This window comes from Littorina saxatilis, linkage group LG4, assembly GCF_037325665.1.
Source record: "Littorina saxatilis isolate snail1 linkage group LG4, US_GU_Lsax_2.0, whole genome shotgun sequence".
Classification (NCBI taxonomy): domain Eukaryota; kingdom Metazoa; phylum Mollusca; class Gastropoda; order Littorinimorpha; family Littorinidae; genus Littorina; species Littorina saxatilis.
The window spans coordinates 39903062-39925092 of record NC_090248.1 but is presented as its reverse complement, the minus strand read 5'-3'; the positions used below and the strand labels follow the sequence as shown (position 1 = coordinate 39925092).

General features: G+C 40.2%; 2 protein-coding genes across 2 annotated transcripts in view; both read left to right on the top strand.

Moving 5' to 3' along the window:
- LOC138964740 (ataxin-10-like) overlaps nt 1-12627 on the top strand; it is a 33249-nt gene extending 20622 nt beyond the window's left edge. The window contains exons 8-10 of the mRNA XM_070336780.1: nt 943-1109; nt 2660-2732; nt 3520-12627. Coding sequence (XP_070192881.1) covers nt 943-1109; nt 2660-2732; nt 3520-3746 — 467 coding nt within the window. The 3' untranslated portion in view covers nt 3747-12627. The remainder of the gene's footprint in view (nt 1-942; nt 1110-2659; nt 2733-3519) is intronic.
- LOC138964735 (fibulin-1-like) overlaps nt 1-22031 on the top strand; it is a 285783-nt gene that overhangs the window by 105779 nt on the left and 157973 nt on the right. The window lies entirely within an intron of this gene.

Here is a 22031-nt window from a genome sequence, read left to right as displayed (position 1 = left end):
GCAGAAATACAAAGAAATAGAAGGAAATTGAGCCTATTTGGAACCAGACTTTAGTATGTTCCCATGGGGGGATTCACGGTGCGAATGACACTGCGTCAGCTTTTTCATTTATCTTTAGTATTTTCTTCAACTTTAACTTTTAGGACCATGTATGAGGTTGTGGCAAGCTAAATACACAACACGACGACGTCTCGGAAAAATAGTAAGGATTATATAGGGAAAAACAACAGTGTCAGTTAAAGTCCGTTTTGAAGGTGTTAGTGGTTGGGGATTTTGAAAAGCATCAGACATCAGGCAGATACAATCCTTTCTGCGTGTTCTGGTGCAGAAAGAGTTTTCAGTTTATACATTGGGGTGACCAGTAGATACCATTTTACAACCATACCCCCAAACGACATTTACAGAGCCCAAAGAAGGATTTGGGTCAATTTCAAAGCCATTTTTCCGTATGAAGCGCCAACTTTATATGAAAATGTGTTTAATAAACATCAAAGGACTGAGGTTGAACTTTCTGATAAGGGACATTTTAAACCTAGTCATTGTCACTTCAACGTTCCCTTCACTAAAGTGGCTAAGATGCCTGGACTATTAGGGACCAATGCATCAAACAGCTTTTGACACAGCACAATAACATGAATCCATGAACATACAAAAACCTCTAACTTAGAAGCTAATGCATCAAATGGCGTTCAATTCAGCACAATAACATGAATACATGAACATGTAACAAAAAAACTAACTTATGGGCCAATGCATCAAACAGCTTTCAACACAGCACAATAACACAAACACATACGCAAAAAGCTCTAACTCAAAACATGACATTCAATCTACTAAAAGGTTGAGGGCCCAATGCATCAAACAGCTTGCTACACATAGTAATAACATGAACACACAAACACACACAAATCTAACTGAAACAACACATTGAATCTCCCACAGGCTTGTTGATGGACATCCACAAGAAGGGGCAGGAGGGGGTGAACATGCTGTCCATGACAAACAGACAGCTGGACGTGGACATCAACCACCCGGCCTTCATGCTGCGCCGTGACCTCGTGCGCATCATCGGAAACCTGTCCTACCAGAACAAGAACAGCCAGGATGCGGTGAGCAATTTTTAAAGTTTTAACCCTTTAAGGGCCTTCCTGAATTAAACCCAAAGTTGATGTTGCAAAGTACTTTTATCGAGACGGGTGCAGTGGCCTAGTGGATAAGATGCCGGCCTCCCAAGCGAATGGTTGTGGGTTCGAATCCCGGCCATGCCTGGTGGGTGAAGTGTGGAGATTTTTTCGTTCTCCCAGGTCAACTTATGTGCAGACCTGCTAGTGCCTTCTCTTCCTTTGTGTGTAAGCACAAGACAGACCTGTTTACCAGTACGATTTGGGCGTATTTTGTACGCCAAATTATTATCGGTACGCAAATACGCGACACACGCACAAAATACGCCTAAGAAAAAGTCTAGAATACGTTTTCCGGTGTTGGTGTGTTGATTACGGAATGGTACAACTGATACCGGTTTCGGTCGAAGGGAGATAACCATGACAGCGAGTCTTCAGCTGTGGAAACCTTGTTCAGTTGTTGGCACGTGCGACTCGTCTGGACAATCGTGGCAAAATGAAGCGGAAAAATGTGCCAGTTTTGGATGACTGTACCAAGTCTAAACAGCAGAAGCAGCAGATTTTCTTGGAGAAATATAAGAAAGAGCCAGGAATTGTGGAGTCTACTATGGGAAAAAGTCATGCACACTGCAAGTATTGTTAATCAGATTTCTCCGATGCCCATCAGTGCTGGGAAATATGACATCGAACGACACTGCAGTTCCAAAACTCACCTGGACAAGGTTGCTGCAAAGAAATCCGCTGAAAGCTGCCAAGGAATTATGAAGTTCATTCCCGCAAAGCAAATCCTGCCAGAAGAAAAAGCTGTAGTCCGCGCTGAAGCAATGTTTTCTGAGATGATTGTAAAAATGAACTTGCCACTGTCAACCGCAGATCTTATTTCACGAACTTCATCTTTTCATTATCAATCTGTTTGGAAGACACTGGTTATAATGCTATAAACTGACAGGTAAATAAAATTGTTTTATTCCTGTTGTATTGGAAGGAGTTAAATTCTGAAGGTGTTCACAAGACATGCTATTCTTACACAAACACGTTTGCACCCACGCGTAAATTTTCCATACCCCATATGGCTTTGCTTGCAAAGTACACCAACTTTTTGAAAAATACACTCAACTTTTGGGGAAAGTACTCTTGCCTCGGGTTTAGGGTAAACAGGTCTGACAAGACCAAATGTGCCCGTAAAAACATACAGGTAAAAACTGACTTGTGCAAAAAACACAAGCGTACCGAGATTGAAAGGATCTGGCAGTTTTAGAAAATACACATCCTTATGGCGATTGTGAGAGTAAAATAGTGTTTGAAAAGGAAGGGAAGGTATTATTTTAGGTGTGTGTGTGTGCCTGTATTTGTGTGTGAATATGTTCTCACAGAGGTTAGCGAACAGTTCAGTGGACAGTCAAAACTGTTTGCTATCAGTAAACAGTCATTACAAGAGAAAGAAAATGTTTTTTTCAAGAAATATCTTTTCTTCTGTGCTTTGAACAATGAGTAAAATCTAGAAAGATGTTTCAGTAACCAGAAAGCGTGTGTTTCAGGTACGCGAAGCCTATGGAAAAATTGGCATTCCCCTGCTGTTTGACCACACCAAGCTTGATGAACGCAATCCATGTATCCTTTCTTTTTGTGATTTTAACTGTAGATTATTTGAACTGAGAAAATGTATTGACCTTCATTATAACTTGTTTGGTATCTTGTTCATCCACTTTTAAGGGGTATTGTCTAAGGAGGTATTTTGGGAACATTTTCTGGAGAATTGGACCTTATAAAGTTCAAGGGACATATGCTGCACTGTTATTTAGATACACGTGTAATGATTTGCTTAGAGCACTTTCTACCCCCCCGCGGGTTAGGGGGAAGAATTTACCCGATGCTCCCCAGCATGTCGTAAGAGGCGACTAACGGATTCTGTTTCTCCTTTTACATGTTAAGTGTTTCTTGTATAGAATATAGTCAATTTTTGTAAAGATTTTAGTCAAGCAGTATGTAAGAAATGTTAAGTCCTTTGTACTGGTAACTTGCATTCTCCCAGTAAGGTAATATATTGTACTACGTTGCAAGCCCCTGGAGCAACTTTTTGATTAGTGCTTTTGTGAACAAGAAACAATTGACAAGTGGCTCTATCCCATCTTCCCCCTTTCCCCGTCGCGATATAACCTTCGTGGTTGAAATCGACGTTAAACACCAAATAAAGAAAGAAAGAAAGAGCACTTTCTGATGCTAAATACTTTATATTGAATAAATTCATGTTGATGATCATGTGTGTGTGTGGGTGCATAGTTTGTTAATATTACTAAAAACAGATTGTGCATTCAGACTCAGCAAATTTCATTCTGAACACACATGTAGTTGGTATAGATTATTTTGACTTGAATATTTGATCTTAACCACCCACTAGACATCGGAGAATGGGCCAAGCTAGCTCTCACCAACCTGGTTCGAGACAACGAGGACAACGCCAAGTTCGTCAAAAACCTCAAGCTGGTGGGTCACGTCGACCCCTTGGGAATTCTCAAAGACTGTGGTTTGACCTTGGAAACGCAAGGCGAAAAGATCATTGTGAAGAGCGATGGTCAGACGCCTACGCTCAGTAAATTGTCGGAAAAGACCCCACCACGCCCCTGACCGAACAGGATGGGACTCTGTCGCAGTGTATATTGAACATTCTTTCATCCACGGACTTGTGTTTAGAGCGTATGTATTACTATTAGCATGGTTAATATTGTTGATAACTCATCTTTTTTTTTTCTTCTTCTTGGATAAGTTTTTTTTTTATGTGTGAGTATGGTATTAATTACCAGACATGGTAAATGTATGTGATCCTCTGAAAAATTTACTTTGGGTTGTGTAAATATTTTGCCAGTACAAATTTGAAACCACCTTATTTCTTTGTCAGCATTTTTGTTATTACAAAGAACTTCCACCTTTTTTTGTTTTGAAATATTTAAAGTTGGTGCCCTCCTGTTCAAAATTGTGATTTTGGCATTCCAAAGAGGTTCCGGGAAACCTTGAGTAAAGCAGTATGCTTTCATTGTTTTACTGACACAGTTTTCATTGGATTTGAGTAAGACCAAGAGAAGTAAAGGGAAAAAAGTGTTTATTTTTAATGGTGAAGTTAATTTGTACTTTGTGTCGCAGAAAGAACACTTCAACAGGAAAACAGTATGGATGAGATTTTTTTGTTTTGGTGTTTAAAGGTGGTTGTATTTTTTTTTTTTCTAAATGTTTCTGTGGAGAATGCATGTTTACCCCATGGAGAAATTGTGATATTTGTCTGAAACAAGAAAATTAGAGTTTAAAGTGCAATTTCACCATTGTTGCCTAACATTTTGGAGAGTTGAACTTAAAAGTAGCCTTTGAGTTTCACGCAGGGGACTTGTGCATGATACGTTTTTTCTTCTAGAACATAGGGTGGTTTCATTTGTAGCTTACGTGACAAGACTGAAGCGTGATGTCCTTTTTGTGTACAGACAGAAGACAGTGTTATGCTTTTTTCCCTCTTTAACAACACATAGCAGCAAACTCTAGGGAAAGCTTTTTTTTCTCCAAGAATTAATGTCTTTGAAGGACATGTTCTGTTATAGGACAAGTAACGTTCATCTTAAAAGGACATGTTCTGTTGTAGACTTCCATGGAAACAAGTTCTCAATCTTTTGTTACAAAACTATAAACCCATTATCAAAGCTACAAGTATTAAAATGGTGCAGTTGTGTCAGCAATGGGACAAACATGTTGATGTATTTGTAAGAACAACAGCTGTTAATACAGCATACTATATGTGTGGTTGTATATTTACATGATAGAAATACACCTGAAGACTTGTTGCTAGCTTTGTTTGTTAACATGGAGTCTTAGTTATAATTGGAGAGTGTACTGCTTCAGAATTACCCATTTCAGTTCTTTTGAAGTTGTCATCAGAAATGCCTGTTCCTTGAAAAAGGAAAGTGAGAGATCATTAAACCAACAGACCTAAAACGTAAGATGACTATACATGAATCACACGAGGAGGCATGTATATTGTACTACGTTGCAAGCCCCTGGAGCAAATTTTTGATTAGTGCTTTTGTGAACAAGAAACAATTGACAAGTGGCTCTATCCCATCTTCCCCATTTCCCAGTTGCGATATAACCTTCGTGGTTGAAAACGACGTTAAACACCAAATAAAGAAAGAATAAAGAAAGGAGGCATGTTAGATCTACAACAACATGCAGGCATTATTCAAGAAATGTTGCAGCAGAGTTCATGTCAGAAAATTGTCTCCCTTTTCATTTGTATATGATTTATAAGTTATAGCTATGAGAATGTGTTGTCAGCATGAATGTCAAGAAAAAATCAACCTAATCCACCGCGCAATTTAATATTTTCAGCAGTTTGCGATGAATGAGCGGCAGCAAATGCTTTGTTAGGTATTCTGTAACTGCGTTTTGAATTTGATCGAGGTCTGCGTGGCAGGGCTGTTGCAGCCAGATTTCTGTCTCATCACAAGAAAAGAGTTGTATGTACCCCCGGCGGGTTAGGGGGAGTCCCATATTGGTTGGGACGAGAAAGAATTGACCCGATGCTCCCCAGCATGTCGTAAGAGGCGACTAACGGATTCTGTTTCTCCTTTTACCCTTGTTAAGTGTTTCTTGTATAGAATATAGTCAATTTTTGTAAAGATTTTAGTCAAGCAGTATGTAAGAAATGTTAAGTCCTTTGTACTGGAAACTTGCATTCTCCCAGTAAGGTCATATATTGTACTACGTTGCAAGCCCCTGGAGCAAATTTTTGATTAGTGCTTTTGTGAACAAGAAACAATTGACAAGTGGCTCTATCCCATCTTCCCCCTTTCCCCGTCGCGATATAACCCTTCGTGGTTGAAAACGACGTTAAACTCCAAATAAAGAAAGAAAAGAAAGAAACATCATATAGAATGCCATCAACTTTGTTGAGCTAGACGCTTCCTTGATGCATGCACATGCATTTGCTGGTTTTAGTACAAGCATAAGGAGATGCATTTTCACACTCAAATGTGCCATCACATGTTTAGCAGCTTTTAAGTTCAAGAAAAGGATAATGGTTTAACAAATATGGAATCGGCGAACAACAAGAAGAAGACAAAAGATGGAATGTATTTTTGATATAGGTGTCCTCAAAAATGACATGTTTTGTTGATGGGAGATAGTGCTGACCATTTTTGTTTAAGAGAGACAGATTACGAAAACGGACACCTTCTGCGAGACAAAAGTTAATTTGGATGTGTTCATGAGTGTGTACGTACCTTTGCATTCCATTGTCTACATCAAAGCTGTCTGTCAATGTACCAGAAGTGTTCAGGACATGTGCGTGAATCTCAGTGGAGAGTCCTCATATCTTGCTGACTGTTGTGTATTGAATGTCGCTTTCTCTGTCTCTCTCATTGTCAGGGGGTGGGTGCACGATTGGAGTGTGTGTGTATGATTTTCTGACCAAGATTGTAGTCTCTGATGAAGGTTTGGATGGAGATTGAGGGTGGTGATTGGGTGTGCAAGAGGGAGTTCCGTGGAGGGTAAAATGGTCGAATTGTGTTTTATTTTGTATGTATGGGTGTGTGTGTCGATGTGTGTGCGAGTCCATGTGTTTGTGTGTGTACGCATGTGCATATATGTGTGAGATTTTATTTTAGGCGGAATTGTGGTTCAGGTATCGGTGAGAAAGTATCGCTTGTCTGGTTCTGAACTGCATAGATGAGTGCCTTTTAATTGCATTTTGTGTATGATGGTTTGTGTAAGGGCGTACACATGTAATCTGGGGTGCATGGATTCTCCAAAATGACAGCTATCTTTGATCAATGAAATGTACATGAGCAAAACACTCTTTGTGATAGGGCAAAATGTTTGTTCAGGAAATTGGGTTTTGCTGGATGTGAACAATGTTGGCATGCTCTTCATCACTTAATCACATCGTAGTTGCAGTAGCTTAGACTTTTCTTTTTCTTACCTAATCTACGATTGAAGTAATTGTTACAAGCTTGAACTTCAGTTATTGTGGCTTATAGACGTAAATGATATGCAAGACAGTTGTCGTGTACATTCAAAATGAAAAGACGTTTTTGGCTTTTTTTTTGTGTTGTACGAAAATACAGTTTTCAGTGTAAAATATACAGTCTTCACAGGCTTTTTTAATTTTTTTTAAAAATATATATATTTTGGAGTACCATAAGCTTAGCTCAGATGTGAAGGCAGTAGTGGATTGATAATGTGCTGTGACATCCTAAGATCAGCAGGGAAAATTTTGCTTCACCCTGTAATCGGTGTACTGGAGTGTAATTAGAATCTTGACGGATGATGTCAAATCAAACTTCGAAACTTGTTTTTCTGTCTGCCCTAATGCTGTGTTGTGCCATTTGGATGGAAGTGTCAAGTCTTCATGGATGGAAGAGGTTTGCTTTCTATCATGTTCTTGCCTATGTCACTTTTAGCTGTATGCCATGGTATGCGCTCAGATATATTTTCGTGTCTGCCACCCGCCTCTCCCCCGACGCACCCACCCACCATCTTTTTTTTTCTCAGATTTAAATAGTACATTATAGAAGAATTGAATTTCATTTTTCATAGTCAGTCACCATCTGAAAGATCACAAATATTTGCAGCTGAAGAAAATGTAAGTTGTACGCCCTCACGGCAAAGCCATTAGGGGCATGTTACATGGGAAAACCCGGCTTTGTATGAAAATAGAAAATAAAAATGGGGGTGGGGGGTGGGATGTAGACAGCTGGCTGCCGGCTGCTAGAGGAGACCTGAAATGGGCTAGGGACCGGGTTGGGTCGTCTCGGGTCAGTGCTGAAATGGTTACTTTATTGGCTGTTGGTCGAACGGACACCCGGGCTTCATATTTTTGCATGCATGTATTCGTGTTTCCAAGGCCTGAGGCTTTCGCTGTGACCCTGGGATCTTTATCGTGCGCATGCGTTCACACGGGGGTGTTAGGACACCGAGGAGAGTCTGCACAAAGTTGACTCTGGGACACACATCCCGTGCCGAACTTGGGGGTTGAACCCATGCTGATAGTAAGAACCGGTTTTAAAGCCAGCGCCTCTACCGACTGGGCAAACCCCCCCCCCCCAATTTGTTGGGGTCAAGAAGTTCCATGGAGGGCGGGGGGTATGGAGTAACACATAGTGTTTTGCTCAGAACGTTCCCACCCAAGCAGAGCCGTGCAAGGGGTACGCATTACCGTGAAGCTGGCGGTCAGTGATACCAAATGTCGTCTGTGTCTACCACTCCGTGGTGACTTAATGTGGGTCTATGTAAGCAGATGCCAGCGCAAGCAATCTGATGCAGTCAGGAGGCGGTTTGGTACAAGAGAACCTTAGAGGCCACAGCCGTCTAAGTGTCTGGAGGCACATTTAGTTTCTGAGGTTCAAGCGGAGCTGTTGCCTCTGCTCCCAAGTTCCCGTGTCTGGAGGCCCTTTTGGTATGGAAGCAAACCTGTAGGTATATTTGCAGCTGTGTTATTTTGTTTTTTTGAGAGAGGGTGAGTCTCTGAGAGATAGAATGAGAGGTGTTGATTTGCACTGAGTTTGTGATTACTTTTTCATTAGTCACCCCTGAATCAAACGAGTATTATAGTGCCGCAGCATTTTGTGATACTGGAAGTGCATGGAATCGAAAGCTTTGACATTTTGGATCAAACACAACTTTTATTTTTCTCTCACTTTTTCTTGAATTAATTGAGATACCATTTGGTGATATGGTGTTAGTTTTTGTGTCTGTCTGTTTGGCATTTCCTGGTTTTGTTTAGTGAAAAGGATTGACTGGAATTGATGACATTTTCAGTATGTAAGAGGATCGACTGGAATTGACAAGATTTTCAGTCTGTTAAAGTTTGTCATGCTTCATGTTTGCCAGTTGAGTAATTTGATGTACACAAATTAAACATATACAAACTATGTATGTACATGTTACTTTGCGCCATTTCTCTTTTGCTGTCATGTCAGTACATTGGTGTCATTGTTTGAAAGAACAGTTTTTCCTGGTATTTCATCTTTTCTGTCATCATAACTGATCGTTTGAAGGTGTGTATTATTTTTTTTCTCTCCACAGGTTTTTATATAGCTAGCATTCTGTCAATGTATGGAAACCAATAAATAACAATTTTGGCCAGTCATGTTTTGGCTTTTTCAGTTTCAAGGTCTGCATACGAAAAGAAAGCTGAGTGAGAGAAATTGTTCACACTTCGATAAAATGGTTTTTGCTCTTTGCTTTCTGTGTTCATTGTAATCATTCCAGTCTCTGAAAAAAGGTTTTGTTTTGAAGTGTTTTTCTGGTTATGAGAAAAGTGGACAAGAGGTCTAGTGTGTGAACAAAGATAGTAATGTTGCCTGCAAATGTATCAGAAGAGATTTTGATGATGCTTTCCTCCATGTTCGCACACAGATCTTTTTAGTGTTTTACGCGGGATAAGAGCTTACACTTGCATGTGGACTTCTACCAAAAATCAACAGCCGGGCTGCTTCCTGATCAGAGTGGAAATGTTTAGCTGAACTTGAATCGCAGATCGACATATGTGCATGGGTGGGATTCTTCCGGTATATGTTATATGAAGTCTTATATCGCGCGCGTATCTCCAGACTCGGACTCAAGGCGCAGGGATCTATTTATGCCGTGTGAGATGGAATTTTTTACACAAGACATCACGCATTCACATCGACCAGCAGATCGCAGCCATTTCGGTGCATATCCTACTTTTCACGGCCTATTATTCCAAGTCACACGGGTATTTTGATGGACATTTTTTATCTATGCCTATACAATTTTGCCAGGAAAGACCCTTTTGTCAATCGTGGGATCTTTAAGCGTGCACACCCCAATGTAGTGTACACGAAGGGACCTCGGTTTTTCGTCTCATCCGAAAGATTAGCACTTGAACCCACCACCTAGGTTAGGAAAGGGGGGAGAAAATTGCTAACGCCCCGACCCAGGGTCGAACTCGCAACCTCTCGCTTCCGAGCGCAAGTGCGTTACCACTCGGCCACCCAGCCATATATGCCGGTAATCCATATTCGATTATGGCCTTTTTTTTCTCTTATTTTTTTTAATTTTATTTTTTTAGAATTCATGACATTTTTCAGTCCCACCCATGTATGTGTCTGATGCAAAATGAATTCAGAAAAGGAAGCAAACAAAACAAGTTGCAATCTTGGTCTGGGTGGCCGAGTCAGGTAACACACTTGCGCTCGGAAGTGAGAGGTTGCGAGTTTGACGTTAGCAATTTTCTCCCCCCTTTCCTAACCTAGGTGGTGGGTTCAAGTGCTAGTCTTTCGGATGAGACGATAAACCGAGGTCCCTTCGTGTACACTACATTGGGGTATGCACGTTAAAGATCCCACGATTGACAAAAGGGTCTTTCCTGGCAAAATTGTATAGGCATTTATAAAAATGTCCACCAAAATACCCGTGTGACCTGGAATAATAGGCCGTGAAAGGTGGGTGCAGCGCCTACAGGCAGTCAATCTACTGGCCGATGTGAATGCGTGATATATTGTGTAAAAAATTCCATCTCATACGGCATTAATAGGTAACATGCGCCTTGAGTCGCCTTGTGTGGTGAGATACGTGCGCGATATAAATCCTCGTAAATAAAAAAAATTAAAAAATGTGCACAGAAAGCAGCCAGCCTGCTGATTGTTGGTGTGTGTCCATGTGGAGGGATGCCTCTCGCACATGTCAACGCCCGGGCAGATCCTGGTGCTCAGATAGTTTGTCTAGACGGCAAGGAAATCCCGATCTTTTCGCTCCTCTTGCCATACTTGAATATAGAATGAATTTCGGGTTGCACTGGGGTGAAAAGCTGTGTTTCTTTCTTTCTCTATTTTTTTTGCCAACGTTTTAGTAGGGGCTGCGGTGTGTTTGTGTGTGTGTGTGTTCTGATTTTCCGGTGGGAATGGTTCTAAGAATCAAAAATAGATCAACAGGTACTCTAATGAAATAAATCCTCCGTGGATGGCTAGTTCAAATTAAAAATTGACGTGTCCATGTGTAAATTTGGATAGGATGTATGAAAAATGGCAATCGGTGCAATTTATGTTTTTCATTTTTCAGGATGCAGGTGGTTTTGTTTAAAGTAAAGATTTGAGTTGAAAGTAATGCTTAGTTTGTTGGCTTTCTTTTTTTTTATTTGCTCGCTTCTGTTTATTATTTTAATTTTAATGTTGTCTTTTTGAGTGGGGGGGGGGGGGGGTTACTTCTCTGATGATTGTTGCAGTCAAAGCCAAAGTAAAACATCTAGATGTTCACACCTGAACAAGTAGCAAGTAACACCTGATTTAATAAGTTATTTTTATGACAGTTTTCAGAGACACCCACCACCTAGGTTAGGAAAGGCAACATTACTATCTTTGTTCACACACTAGACCAGCTCAGTTGGTAGCACACTGGCTTTGTAGCCAGTTGGTCGCTGTCAGCGTGGGTTCGATCCCAACATTCGGCAAGATATTTATTTCTTGGAGTCAACTTTGTGCAGACTCTCTTCGGTGTCCGAACACCCCCGTGTGCACACATGCACTCAAAAATGATCCCAAGTTCACAGTGAAAGTCTCAGGGTAATATGCTGAAGATATGGTGTGATACTTTGACTCGAACAAGCCCGCTGTGGCTGTCTTCTTCGACACACCAGCATTGGGTTTGTCAAATCAAAGTATCACACCATATCTTCAGCATATTACCAATACCTGTCCCAACCTGCACGGAAAGCCGCCAGAGGATGTTAAACTCTAATAGCCGCCAGAGGATGTTAAACTCTAATAGTCAGTCAGACCCAAAACAAAAGTACTGTAGAAGTGTTACAAGAAAATTACTGGTATTCACAATTTACAAATGTAAAAGTCCTCAAAGTTGAAACAGTTTTTGCACATTAAAGTTTTCAACTGCATTTAAAATGTTGAAGTGTGGCACCGATTTGCAGTGTGGTAAAGAGAAGCATAGTTTCAAGGTTATGTTACGCACACACAAATACACACACATGCACACACACTCCCACACTCATAGAGGATTTTTAAACAACCTAGTCTGACAGATCCTTATTTTGAGGGAGATGACACCGACAGTTTGGTGATTCTTACTTTGGGGTTTTATTTCATTGATTATGTTATTTCAATAATTTTGATTGATTGGTCACACAAATGCATTTTTGTTCGTTTTTGCAGAATTGTTTTTCTTTTGATAGGTCTTAGCATTTGTATAGGCATCTGGTTGTTCATTTTTATCTTACTCCAACATTCTGAAAGCAAAAGTTGATCTCAGAAACTTATCAGTCATTATTTGCCCAGTTGCTACAGCAATGGAATATACTACTACCCAAAGTAGATCAAGTATTGCACTGTACCTATCACTCTAAACTTTAAAGTCTACCTGCTGAGGTGCAAAGATGTTCATGGATTACTTCCGTTGTTCATTTGCTGTATGTCTGTGCTTGTTCAGGTCTGTTTTTATCAAAATATGATGTGGAGTATCTGTTTTGATAATAAACTTTAATCCTTTGTTGTGATTTGGTTGGTGGGCATTTATTTCTGTTGCTTGAAGATGTTTGTGTGTGCGTGTGCCTGTGTGTGTTTGTGTACGCCATTTTGTGTGTGTGTGTGTGTGTGTGTGTGCGCTTACCCCCGCGGGTTAGGGGGAAGAATTTACCCGATGCTCTCCAGCATGTGTAAGAGGCGACTAACGGATTCTGTTTCTCCTTTTACCCTTGTTAAGTGTTTCTTGTATAGAATATAGTCAATTTTTGTACAGATTTTAGTCAAGCAGTATGTAAGAAATGTTAAGTCCTTTGTACTGGAAACTTGCATTCTCCCAGTAAGGTAATATATTGTACTACGTTGCAAGCCCCTGGAGCAAATTTTTGATTAGTGCTTTTGTGAACAAGAAACAATTGACAAGTGGCTCTATCCCATCTCCCCCCTTTCCCCGTCGTGATATAACCTTCGTGGTTGAAAACGATGTTAAACACCAAATAAAGAAAAGAAAGAAAAGTGTGTGCTTCTGGGATTATGAAGTTAAGTAGTTCGTTACATAGATATTGTGTTGAGATTTGGCAGGTTGCTTAGTCTAGTTAAAGATCTGTGTGGGTGTGGATGGGTGTTCTTGTCTATGATTATAGGATTGGGTAGCCGTGGATGAGTTGGTACTGACAGTATAAATATCTGGCAATATAAAATTGAAGGGAATTGTGGAGGTCTTGCGGCTGTAATAAAACAGGGTGAGAAATAGAGTTTGCACTAAAGCTGTGCATGCACGTACGCACACACTGACACACACATGCACGCACGTACACACACATACACACACACACACACACACACATACACACACACACACTCTCTCTCATTCCCTTGAAAAACACGCTCAACGCTAGGGGGATTAAGCCTGCAAGGTCTGATGCGAATTTCCAATCGCTTGTTATTTCCCTTGTACAGTACCATTCGCTGGTGTAGCTCTGATGCTGTGACAATTACAATGGATCGGTGCCACATCCTTATTTTCTTTAACATAAAATAACAGAGAAAGGAAACGCAGTGCTTATTTCCAAAAGATTGATCAGGTTTTATATTTGGCCCAGTTTGTTAACGTGTCATTTTAACATAAACATGTTAAAAAAAAATTCAAAAAGGGAAAAAAAGTTATCCAGAGACAATGACAATTCTTTATTTAACGACAATTCTTTATTTAACGAGGGTAATATAGTAAGCAGTGGTCTGCTTTTTTACATCCAACCCTCGCCCTAAAGAGGGACTAACTAAAAATGAGAGTGAGAGGCACTGACAGACAGACTGACAGAGATTGACAAGAAAGAGTCCGAGTCGGTTTAGACTCAGATAATAACAATGCGGCCTACATATGTACCAAAATGACTCACTGCCTACCAAGCATTTAATCATACACTTCTAAACAGTCCCTCTTCAGACATGATCAACTCGCCAGACAAGCGGCGGATTAGAACCCTTGAATGCTGCGTTAAACACCCCCCGACAGTTGGGCGTCGAGGACAGTTTTAGCATCTCTTTCAGACGTCGTGCATTTTGAGCTGTTTGGCACTCGCTAAACACATTGGGCGTTGAAGACTGGTTTAGCATCGCTTTCACAGATTTTTTTTAGTACTTGGGCACTCGGGGATTTCAGGCTGAGCTCCGAGAAAGAGTCTGGGATCATGTCACGTGCGATCTGAGTGTCACGGATGTCACGCGTGATCTGTCCCGCAATGTAGGTGACAAGCCGAGGGCGTGACCGAGTGTCGAAACGACAGTGACTCCTGTCATCGATAAGCTTTCAGGCGTCTGGGTGGAAAGGCAAGTTCTTGACTGAATTGCCGTGAGTTTTCACTGATCTCGCCTTAACGGTGTGTTTGGTTCTAGTGTATTTTTTTTTTTTTTTTTTTGAGAGTCTGTTTTCCCGCCATTTTTCTCAGTTTTGCGAGTCAGTGTGTGAGTGAAGACACTATGGTGTTAGTATGAGTTATTTCTAATATGCTGACTGTTAGCAAATGATAACAGACATGTCGAGAAAAAAGATATCAAGCATGAGCCTTTTAGGCGAATGCTGATATCGTTTGTGAGACATGTCTGTTATCATTTGCTAACTGTCAGCATATTAGAAATAACGGTTTTATTACCGTTTAATTCAACCAAAAGAAATTTCGAAGCGACCCCGCGAATTAGACAGAACAGCCGCAATGGGAACTGGAGCGCTCCTACCTGATTATGCCTGTCAGTCAAAGAATTCTCGTGACCTGGATCAGCCAACACACCTTACGTGATGAATATTCACAGGTCAAATGCGTTTGACACACAACAAACCATGTTGAACATGCGTTTCGGTTGCTTCGCTTTTTCTTGTTGAACAGAGAGCGACAGAACCGACTCCAGACGGATGGGAAATGACGTAAAGATACATTTGTCGTAAAGCGAGTGACCCAATTTCACTTGATTTTTCCGAACTTTGATAATTTAGATTTCAAGTGAGCGGGTCGGCATTGCACACTCAGAGGATGGGCGGTGCCTCGCTGTTCCGTAAAGCACCCACCGACAAAACTCGCTTTTCGGTATTTTTTTAGATAAAGAGAGTATCATCTGACAGCATTTGAAGTGTCATTCTTTAGAATAAATCACACCGATATTACTGATTAAAATTTTTACTTTGTCTTGTTCATTTTTAGCTTGATAAACAAAAAGGGTCCCTGCCTGAACGTTATAACATTTAGAGGGTCACCTAGAATCCGTCCTGATTGGTCAAAAAGCCATATGGGGCACTGAATTGGTAATAAAATAAATTAATGAGCTTTGCGAGTTTTGACCAAAGAAACTGACATTTTCCAGTGTTTGTTAAATAATAAAACAAATAAGTAAACAAGTCGCGCAAGACGAAAATACAACATTTAGTCAAGCTGTCGAACTCACAGAATGAAACTGAACGCACTGTAATTTTTCAGCAAGACCGTATACTCGTAGCATCGTCAGTCCACCGCTCGTGGCAAAGGCAGTGAAATTGACAAGAAGAGCGGGGTAGTAGTTGCTAGGGAGGCCCACAGAGAAAATCCAAAATGGCGGCCACAGCCGTGATTTTTTTTTACTTTTCTCTGAAGATTTAAAAGGCTAAATAAATATTTTAAAAACGTCAAACAACTTGCAAGGGTTTCTCCAGTTGTTGTTCTTTTGAATGATTGTTGGTATGTGAACGTGCTGTTTTTGGTTCATGAGTAAAACAAGTCCCGAACTTGCCCCAAAACGCTATCTCTCGCTTCGGACTTAGCCGCAGACGCGGTGTACAGGGAAAAAGCTATTTGACGTCGCGGCAAGCGGAACACTCGAAATCGTCACCCAAGTTCCAAGAGCGCGCGAAGAAAAACTTTCTGAAATTTAGTGTGGCATAAGATCAACCCTTTGTTATGATGTATGTGAAAGAGCGACTTATCAAAATGTTATTAACGTCTTGAAAAAGGGTGGGTTCTGAACACAGTGTTTTACTTTTTACACAGATGTTTCTGGAAATCGCTCTTTTCTGTCAATAATTTTAAAAGGCCAATCTACCAGGACAATGTCTTATCTAATCAATGTGTGCATTACTTTAACCGGGCCAACCGATTGAAGTGAAGCAATATTTCAACTTTTGCGCCGTCCAAGGCCGAATCGCGTATGTTCTGAGATCTCGCAAGAAAAAAAGTATTAGACGCAGTTTAATGACATTTTGCATACCATCAGATCAATCCTTTGTAATTATATATTCCGCAGAGCGACTCATAATTATTATTAATATGTTGTGAATATAGTTGATTCTGAACACACTGTTTTTGTTTTGACACAGGCGTTTTTGGAAATCGCTCTTTTCTCTCATTAATCTTAAAAGGCTAATCTACAAGAAGAACATCATTTCTCATCAATACGGGCTATACTTTGACCGGGCCAATCGATTGAAGTGAAGCGATTATCCAACGGCTGCGCCGCCGAAGGCTGAATCTAGTCATTTACAGAGTCGTCGCGGCAAGCTGAAACACTCCAAATTATCGCCCCAGTTCCAAAGACTCGCAAAGGAAAGATATGCTAACCAGATTCATGAAATTTTGCGTGCGATACAATCAACTTTCTGTTATTATATGTTCAAAGGAGCAACTTACAAAATATATCATTGCGTCGTTGAAAGGGTTTATTCTGAACACAGGTTTTCTTTTAAACACATGCGTTTTAGGAAGTCGCTCGATCTTTCTTATCAGTGATCTCAAGAGATAGATCTACCAGTAAGTTTAGTCAAACACTGTACATTGTAGTTTCTTTGGTTTAGTACATTTGTTCTCATCAGTATGTGCTTTGGCTTGATCTTGACAAGCGATTGAAGTGAAAAAACCCAAAGCTGATCAACTCTCGCAGTCATACAAAAGCTGAATCAGTTACGCAGTGTTCAGTAGCGGGACGCACCGGTATCAGAGTATGCACAGTGAAAAACTTGACGTCGCGACAAGCCGAAATTCGAAATTATCGCCTATTTTCCACGAGCTCGCAAAGAAAACTTATTTTAAACAGAAAATATATTGTGTAGTGAAAGATCTCTGCAAAAGATCTATCCAGAAGTCTGTTCTCATCCTGATGTAGATTTGTTGGACTTCGCCTAGCGATTAAATTAAAACGCTTTTCAACTGTTTCACCGCCGAAGGCTGAATCAAGGCATGCCGGAAAATATGTTATAATTTTAGGTTTGTCAACTCCCCACCAAAGTTAGATCAACGAATTAGCAACATCTTTAAAAAGAATAAACGAGCCTTCCAGCTGTGGTAATGATTTTTTTTTCTCCGCGACGCGGCCTTGAATAGATCCATCAGTTATAGTGAACAGATCTAACAAGAACAGCAATTTTGCTTACATATGACTCGCCTTCGCCACAAGTATTATTATCAGAAACAGGCTATTCACGACACGCAGGACCCCGTGACCCAGCAAAATTAACAGACCCAAGGAGAAGGTTTGTTGGGGGACAATGAAATTCCGGTTTAAAACACGTGGACAAAACACGTAGCTACCTCACTGCAACATGGATTGCTTCACAGGACCGATCAGCACACAGAAGCCCTTTTCGCAGTAACCTAGCTGTAGATACTCGCTTTGCAAAGTAAATTCTCGGTAAAACGTTCTCTCACAAAACACACACACACACACACACACACACACACACACACAAACTCAAACACATACATTTTGATCCAGAATCACAAAGACAGACAGACACATACACACATGCATACATACTCACGCACACACGAACACAAACATACACACACACATGAATACAGACAGACACACGTGCACATAGACACATATGTCTTCGCTCTCATTCCGTTAGTGCGAATTTGTTAATCGCTGTTGCCTCTGTGGCTGCAATATGTGGCTTCTTCCAAGTCAAGAGTGTATCTTGGGACAACAAAATGTAGCGTTTCAACCTTAATCGGAAGGTCGAGGGTTCGAATCCCGGTCGCGGCCGCCTGGTGGGTTAAGTGTGGAGATGTTTTCCATCTCCCAGGTCAACTTATGTGCAGACCTGCTAATGACTTATTGTTTAAGACTTCAAAATATTATCAAAGATCACTTTGACAGTGTTACAAAGGGTTGTTTGGCAAAAGCTCATTCGCACGGAATCGACGTGATGATTTCTTTGAAAAACAGGTGCTATTTATGGCCAAATGTCTAAGTGATCTTTGCTGAAAAATATTTAGTCTTAAACGCTTTGGCGGATAATTCTAATTAAATTGTGTTGTTGAGAAATGAATTTCCTCCAAAAATGTCTTTACCTTGTTAAAAAAAAATTTCATTGTTACGATTTGTGTAGCATGTTGAAGAGACACGTTTGCCTGCAATCACGACTCGCTTGACCCCTACCTACCCTGTATAACACAATTTATGAACAAGTAAAAGATAAAAACGATTAAATACTATGCATTTGTCGTGGAGCCAGTAAAATATCCTCTACGAATCTGTTTTTCGTTTTGATTTATCTTATCTGGTTCACATTTTACGACAATTTGAAAATGAAAAATCACTCGGAACAATGGGCGCGAATGCGTTGCGTTTCTTTCGCCGGGGATTGTACACGCAAGCACAAGACTAAGTGCGCACGGAAAAGATCCTGTAATCCATGTCAGAAGTTCGGTGGGTTATAGGAACACGAACATATCCAGCATGCTTCCTCCGAAAGCGGCGTATGGCTGCCTAAATGGCGGGGTAAAAACGGCCATACACGTAAAAACCCACTAGTGCAAAAACATGAGTGAACGTGGGAGTTTTAGCCCATGAACGCAGAAGAAGAAGAAGAGAAGTATGGCGCTGAAGTACTGTATAATTTAGTAATATCTCGATGTCTTTTAGACTATGATCCGCACTGGGTTTTGTAGCACGAATTACCTGATCTGTTGGTACATCTCATTGAATGTGTAATGTCTGTTTAACGATGGCTTTAATACACAAAGTCACCTGGTGTTCTTCTTTGATCGCGATATGTTTGCAGAATTCAATTCTGTGCTACAATTTCGGTCTGTTCTGTTTCATCTTCATGCTTGTGTGTTTCTTGATGGTATTGTTATAATGCTGAATTCATTTCCCGACGATTTTTGAAATTCAGTAAAGTGTGACTGATGACTTCAAATGACTTTTATGGCGCTGAATTGTTTATTGTTCTTAATTGCTTCTCATAACTAATGATCTGACTTTTTGGCGCTAAATACCTGATGTTATATTTTAAATGTTTCTTTGTTCTGTTCTGCAATTGTATTTGTTACATTTCATTGATTAGACAATTTCTGTTTTGCTGTGAAAGTTTTTTTGTTGAAAATCTGTTGTTTGTGTCATTATTGCATTGCTGGGGATTTTGTCATGCTGGATACCTAACCTTAATTGCACCGCAACAAGGATAACAGATATTGTGTGTGTGGGGGTGTATGAGAGAGAGAGAGAGAGAGAGATAGAAAGAGAGAGAGATAGAAAGAGAGAGAGAGAGAGATAGAAAGAGAGAGATATTCACATACACACCTGTAAGCATACATACATACATGCATACACACATACATACCTGCATACATGGATATATATACACACTTACATACACATAATTTGCTATATAATCGCGGATATACAGGTTAAGGAAGAAACGCACACATTTTCAGTCAGGCAGATTAAAATATAACGCATAACTGCAAACTTGTGCTGTAGTTAGTGTTTTCTTGTTTGGAAGTAAAATTATTATCATTCAATGTGTGGAAATATGCTAAAATGTGAGGTTACAAATGTTTTTAAAGATTGACATTGCGGAACATTAATACATTTTATAGTTTTTATTTTAAATTTATTATTTTTGAAAATATTGATTTTCAAGCTTAAGTTGTAAAGTTTTGATTATACAGCATCAAAAGTATGACAGCTAGATTGTACACAAAGAGATCTTCAATTTGATATATCGTATGACATATTTACCTGTAAAACCACTGAAGATTTGCTTGTTCGCGTTTTTTAAATTTCGTGTGATGACGTCAATATAGCCTAAAATTGCAATCGGCTATAAAACCCTTTTTATTGCATTTATTGGTTCAACTGTGATACATTTGTGGTTGCTGCAATCTGTTTTATAAAATAAAACCGAAAAGGTCATTTCTTTTTGCTTTTTTTAATTTGTCGCCCTGTACAGAACTTCCCAGTTGTGAAAAAATCGCATATTTGCCTGACTTTACAGTCCAATATCTCCAAATGTATAATTCTAACAGGCTTCAAACTTTGCACAGCAATTCTATAAGTACTTTTACATTTCAAACCTGAACTATAAGAACATTGCTTAATTTTGAAGTTGTTTACAGCACTCTAAAAAATGCCTTCTGTGCACTATTCACGCTTAGGACAGTGGGCCTCCCTATAGTTGCGCTGAGAAGGATAGCACGCTTTTCTGTACCTCTCTTCGTTTTAACTTTCTGAGCGTGTTTTGAACCAGGAACCGACAAGGAATAAGATAAAAGTGTTTTTAAATTGATTTCGAAAATTTAATTTTGATCATAAGTTTTATATTTTTAATTTTTAAAGCTTGTTTTTAATCCAAATATAACATTTTTATATGTTTTTGGAATCAGGAAATGATGAAGAATAAGATGAACGTAAATTTGGATCGTTTTATAAAATTATTATTTTTTTTACAATTTTCAGATTTTTAATGACCAAAGTCATTAATTAATTTTTAAGCCGCCAAGCTGAAATGCAATACCGAAGTCCGGCCTTCGTCGAAGATTGCTTGGCCAAAATTTCAATCAATTTGATTGAAAAATGAGGGTGTGACAGTGCCGCCTCAACTTTTACAAAAAGCCGGATATGACGTCATCAAAGGTATTTATCGAAAAAAAAGAAAAAAACGTCCGGGGATATCATTCCCAGGAACTCTCATGTCAAATTTCATAAAGATCGGTCCAGTAGTTTGGTCTGAATTGCTCTACACACACACACACACACGCACAGACAGACAGACACACACACACACAGACACACACACGCACACACACACACACACACACACACACACACACATACACCACGACCCTCGTCTCGATTCCCCCTCTATGTTAAAACATTTAGTCAAAACTTGACTAAATGTAAAAAGCAGCACGCACAGGCGCGCGCCGTGACACAGCACACACACACGCACACCGTGACAATACACACGACACACACACACAAACACACACCGTGGCACACACACAGGCACACACACACACACATCGCGGCACACGCACGCACGTGTGCATTGACAAGCACGCACACGCCCACACTCACTGACACGCACACACACACACTGACACACACACTGACACACACACACACACACACACACACATTTCCGGTAGGGAAATAGCTCCTCCATCCCATGATGGCGGTTATATTGTGACCTGAGTGTCAAGAACCTGCTCCCAAGCCCCAGACTTCACAAGAAAGGTCATCGGCGCTAGTCTGGCTGGCAGGACCTCTTCCGTTTCCGGTTCCTGGTTGGCTTAATCATGAACCTTTCATGTATTTCCTGCGCGTCAATGTGAGAATAATTTGCTGTGGCAGTGATGACTCGAGTATGAAGGATTTTTTTTTTAAATGCTGTGATGCTGCTTTAAAAAATAAACCTAAATAAAACAAGAAGAAGCTAACAAACTACAGACATTACTTCTCAACGGTCCAAATCAGCGAACATAAGAAACAACTTGAAGAAAGTTACACGTAAGGGAGGTTTGAGTAAGGCCTACTTCTTCTTCTTCTGCGTTCGACGGTTGTGTCTAGGGTCGTAGTTCCGCTGCTGTCGTGAACTGGGCCTACTAAACTGACGATACAAAACCGAGTTAATCTTCGAACCAACACTGTTTGAAAAGCAGAAACATGGCTTTCAACATATAGATACTGA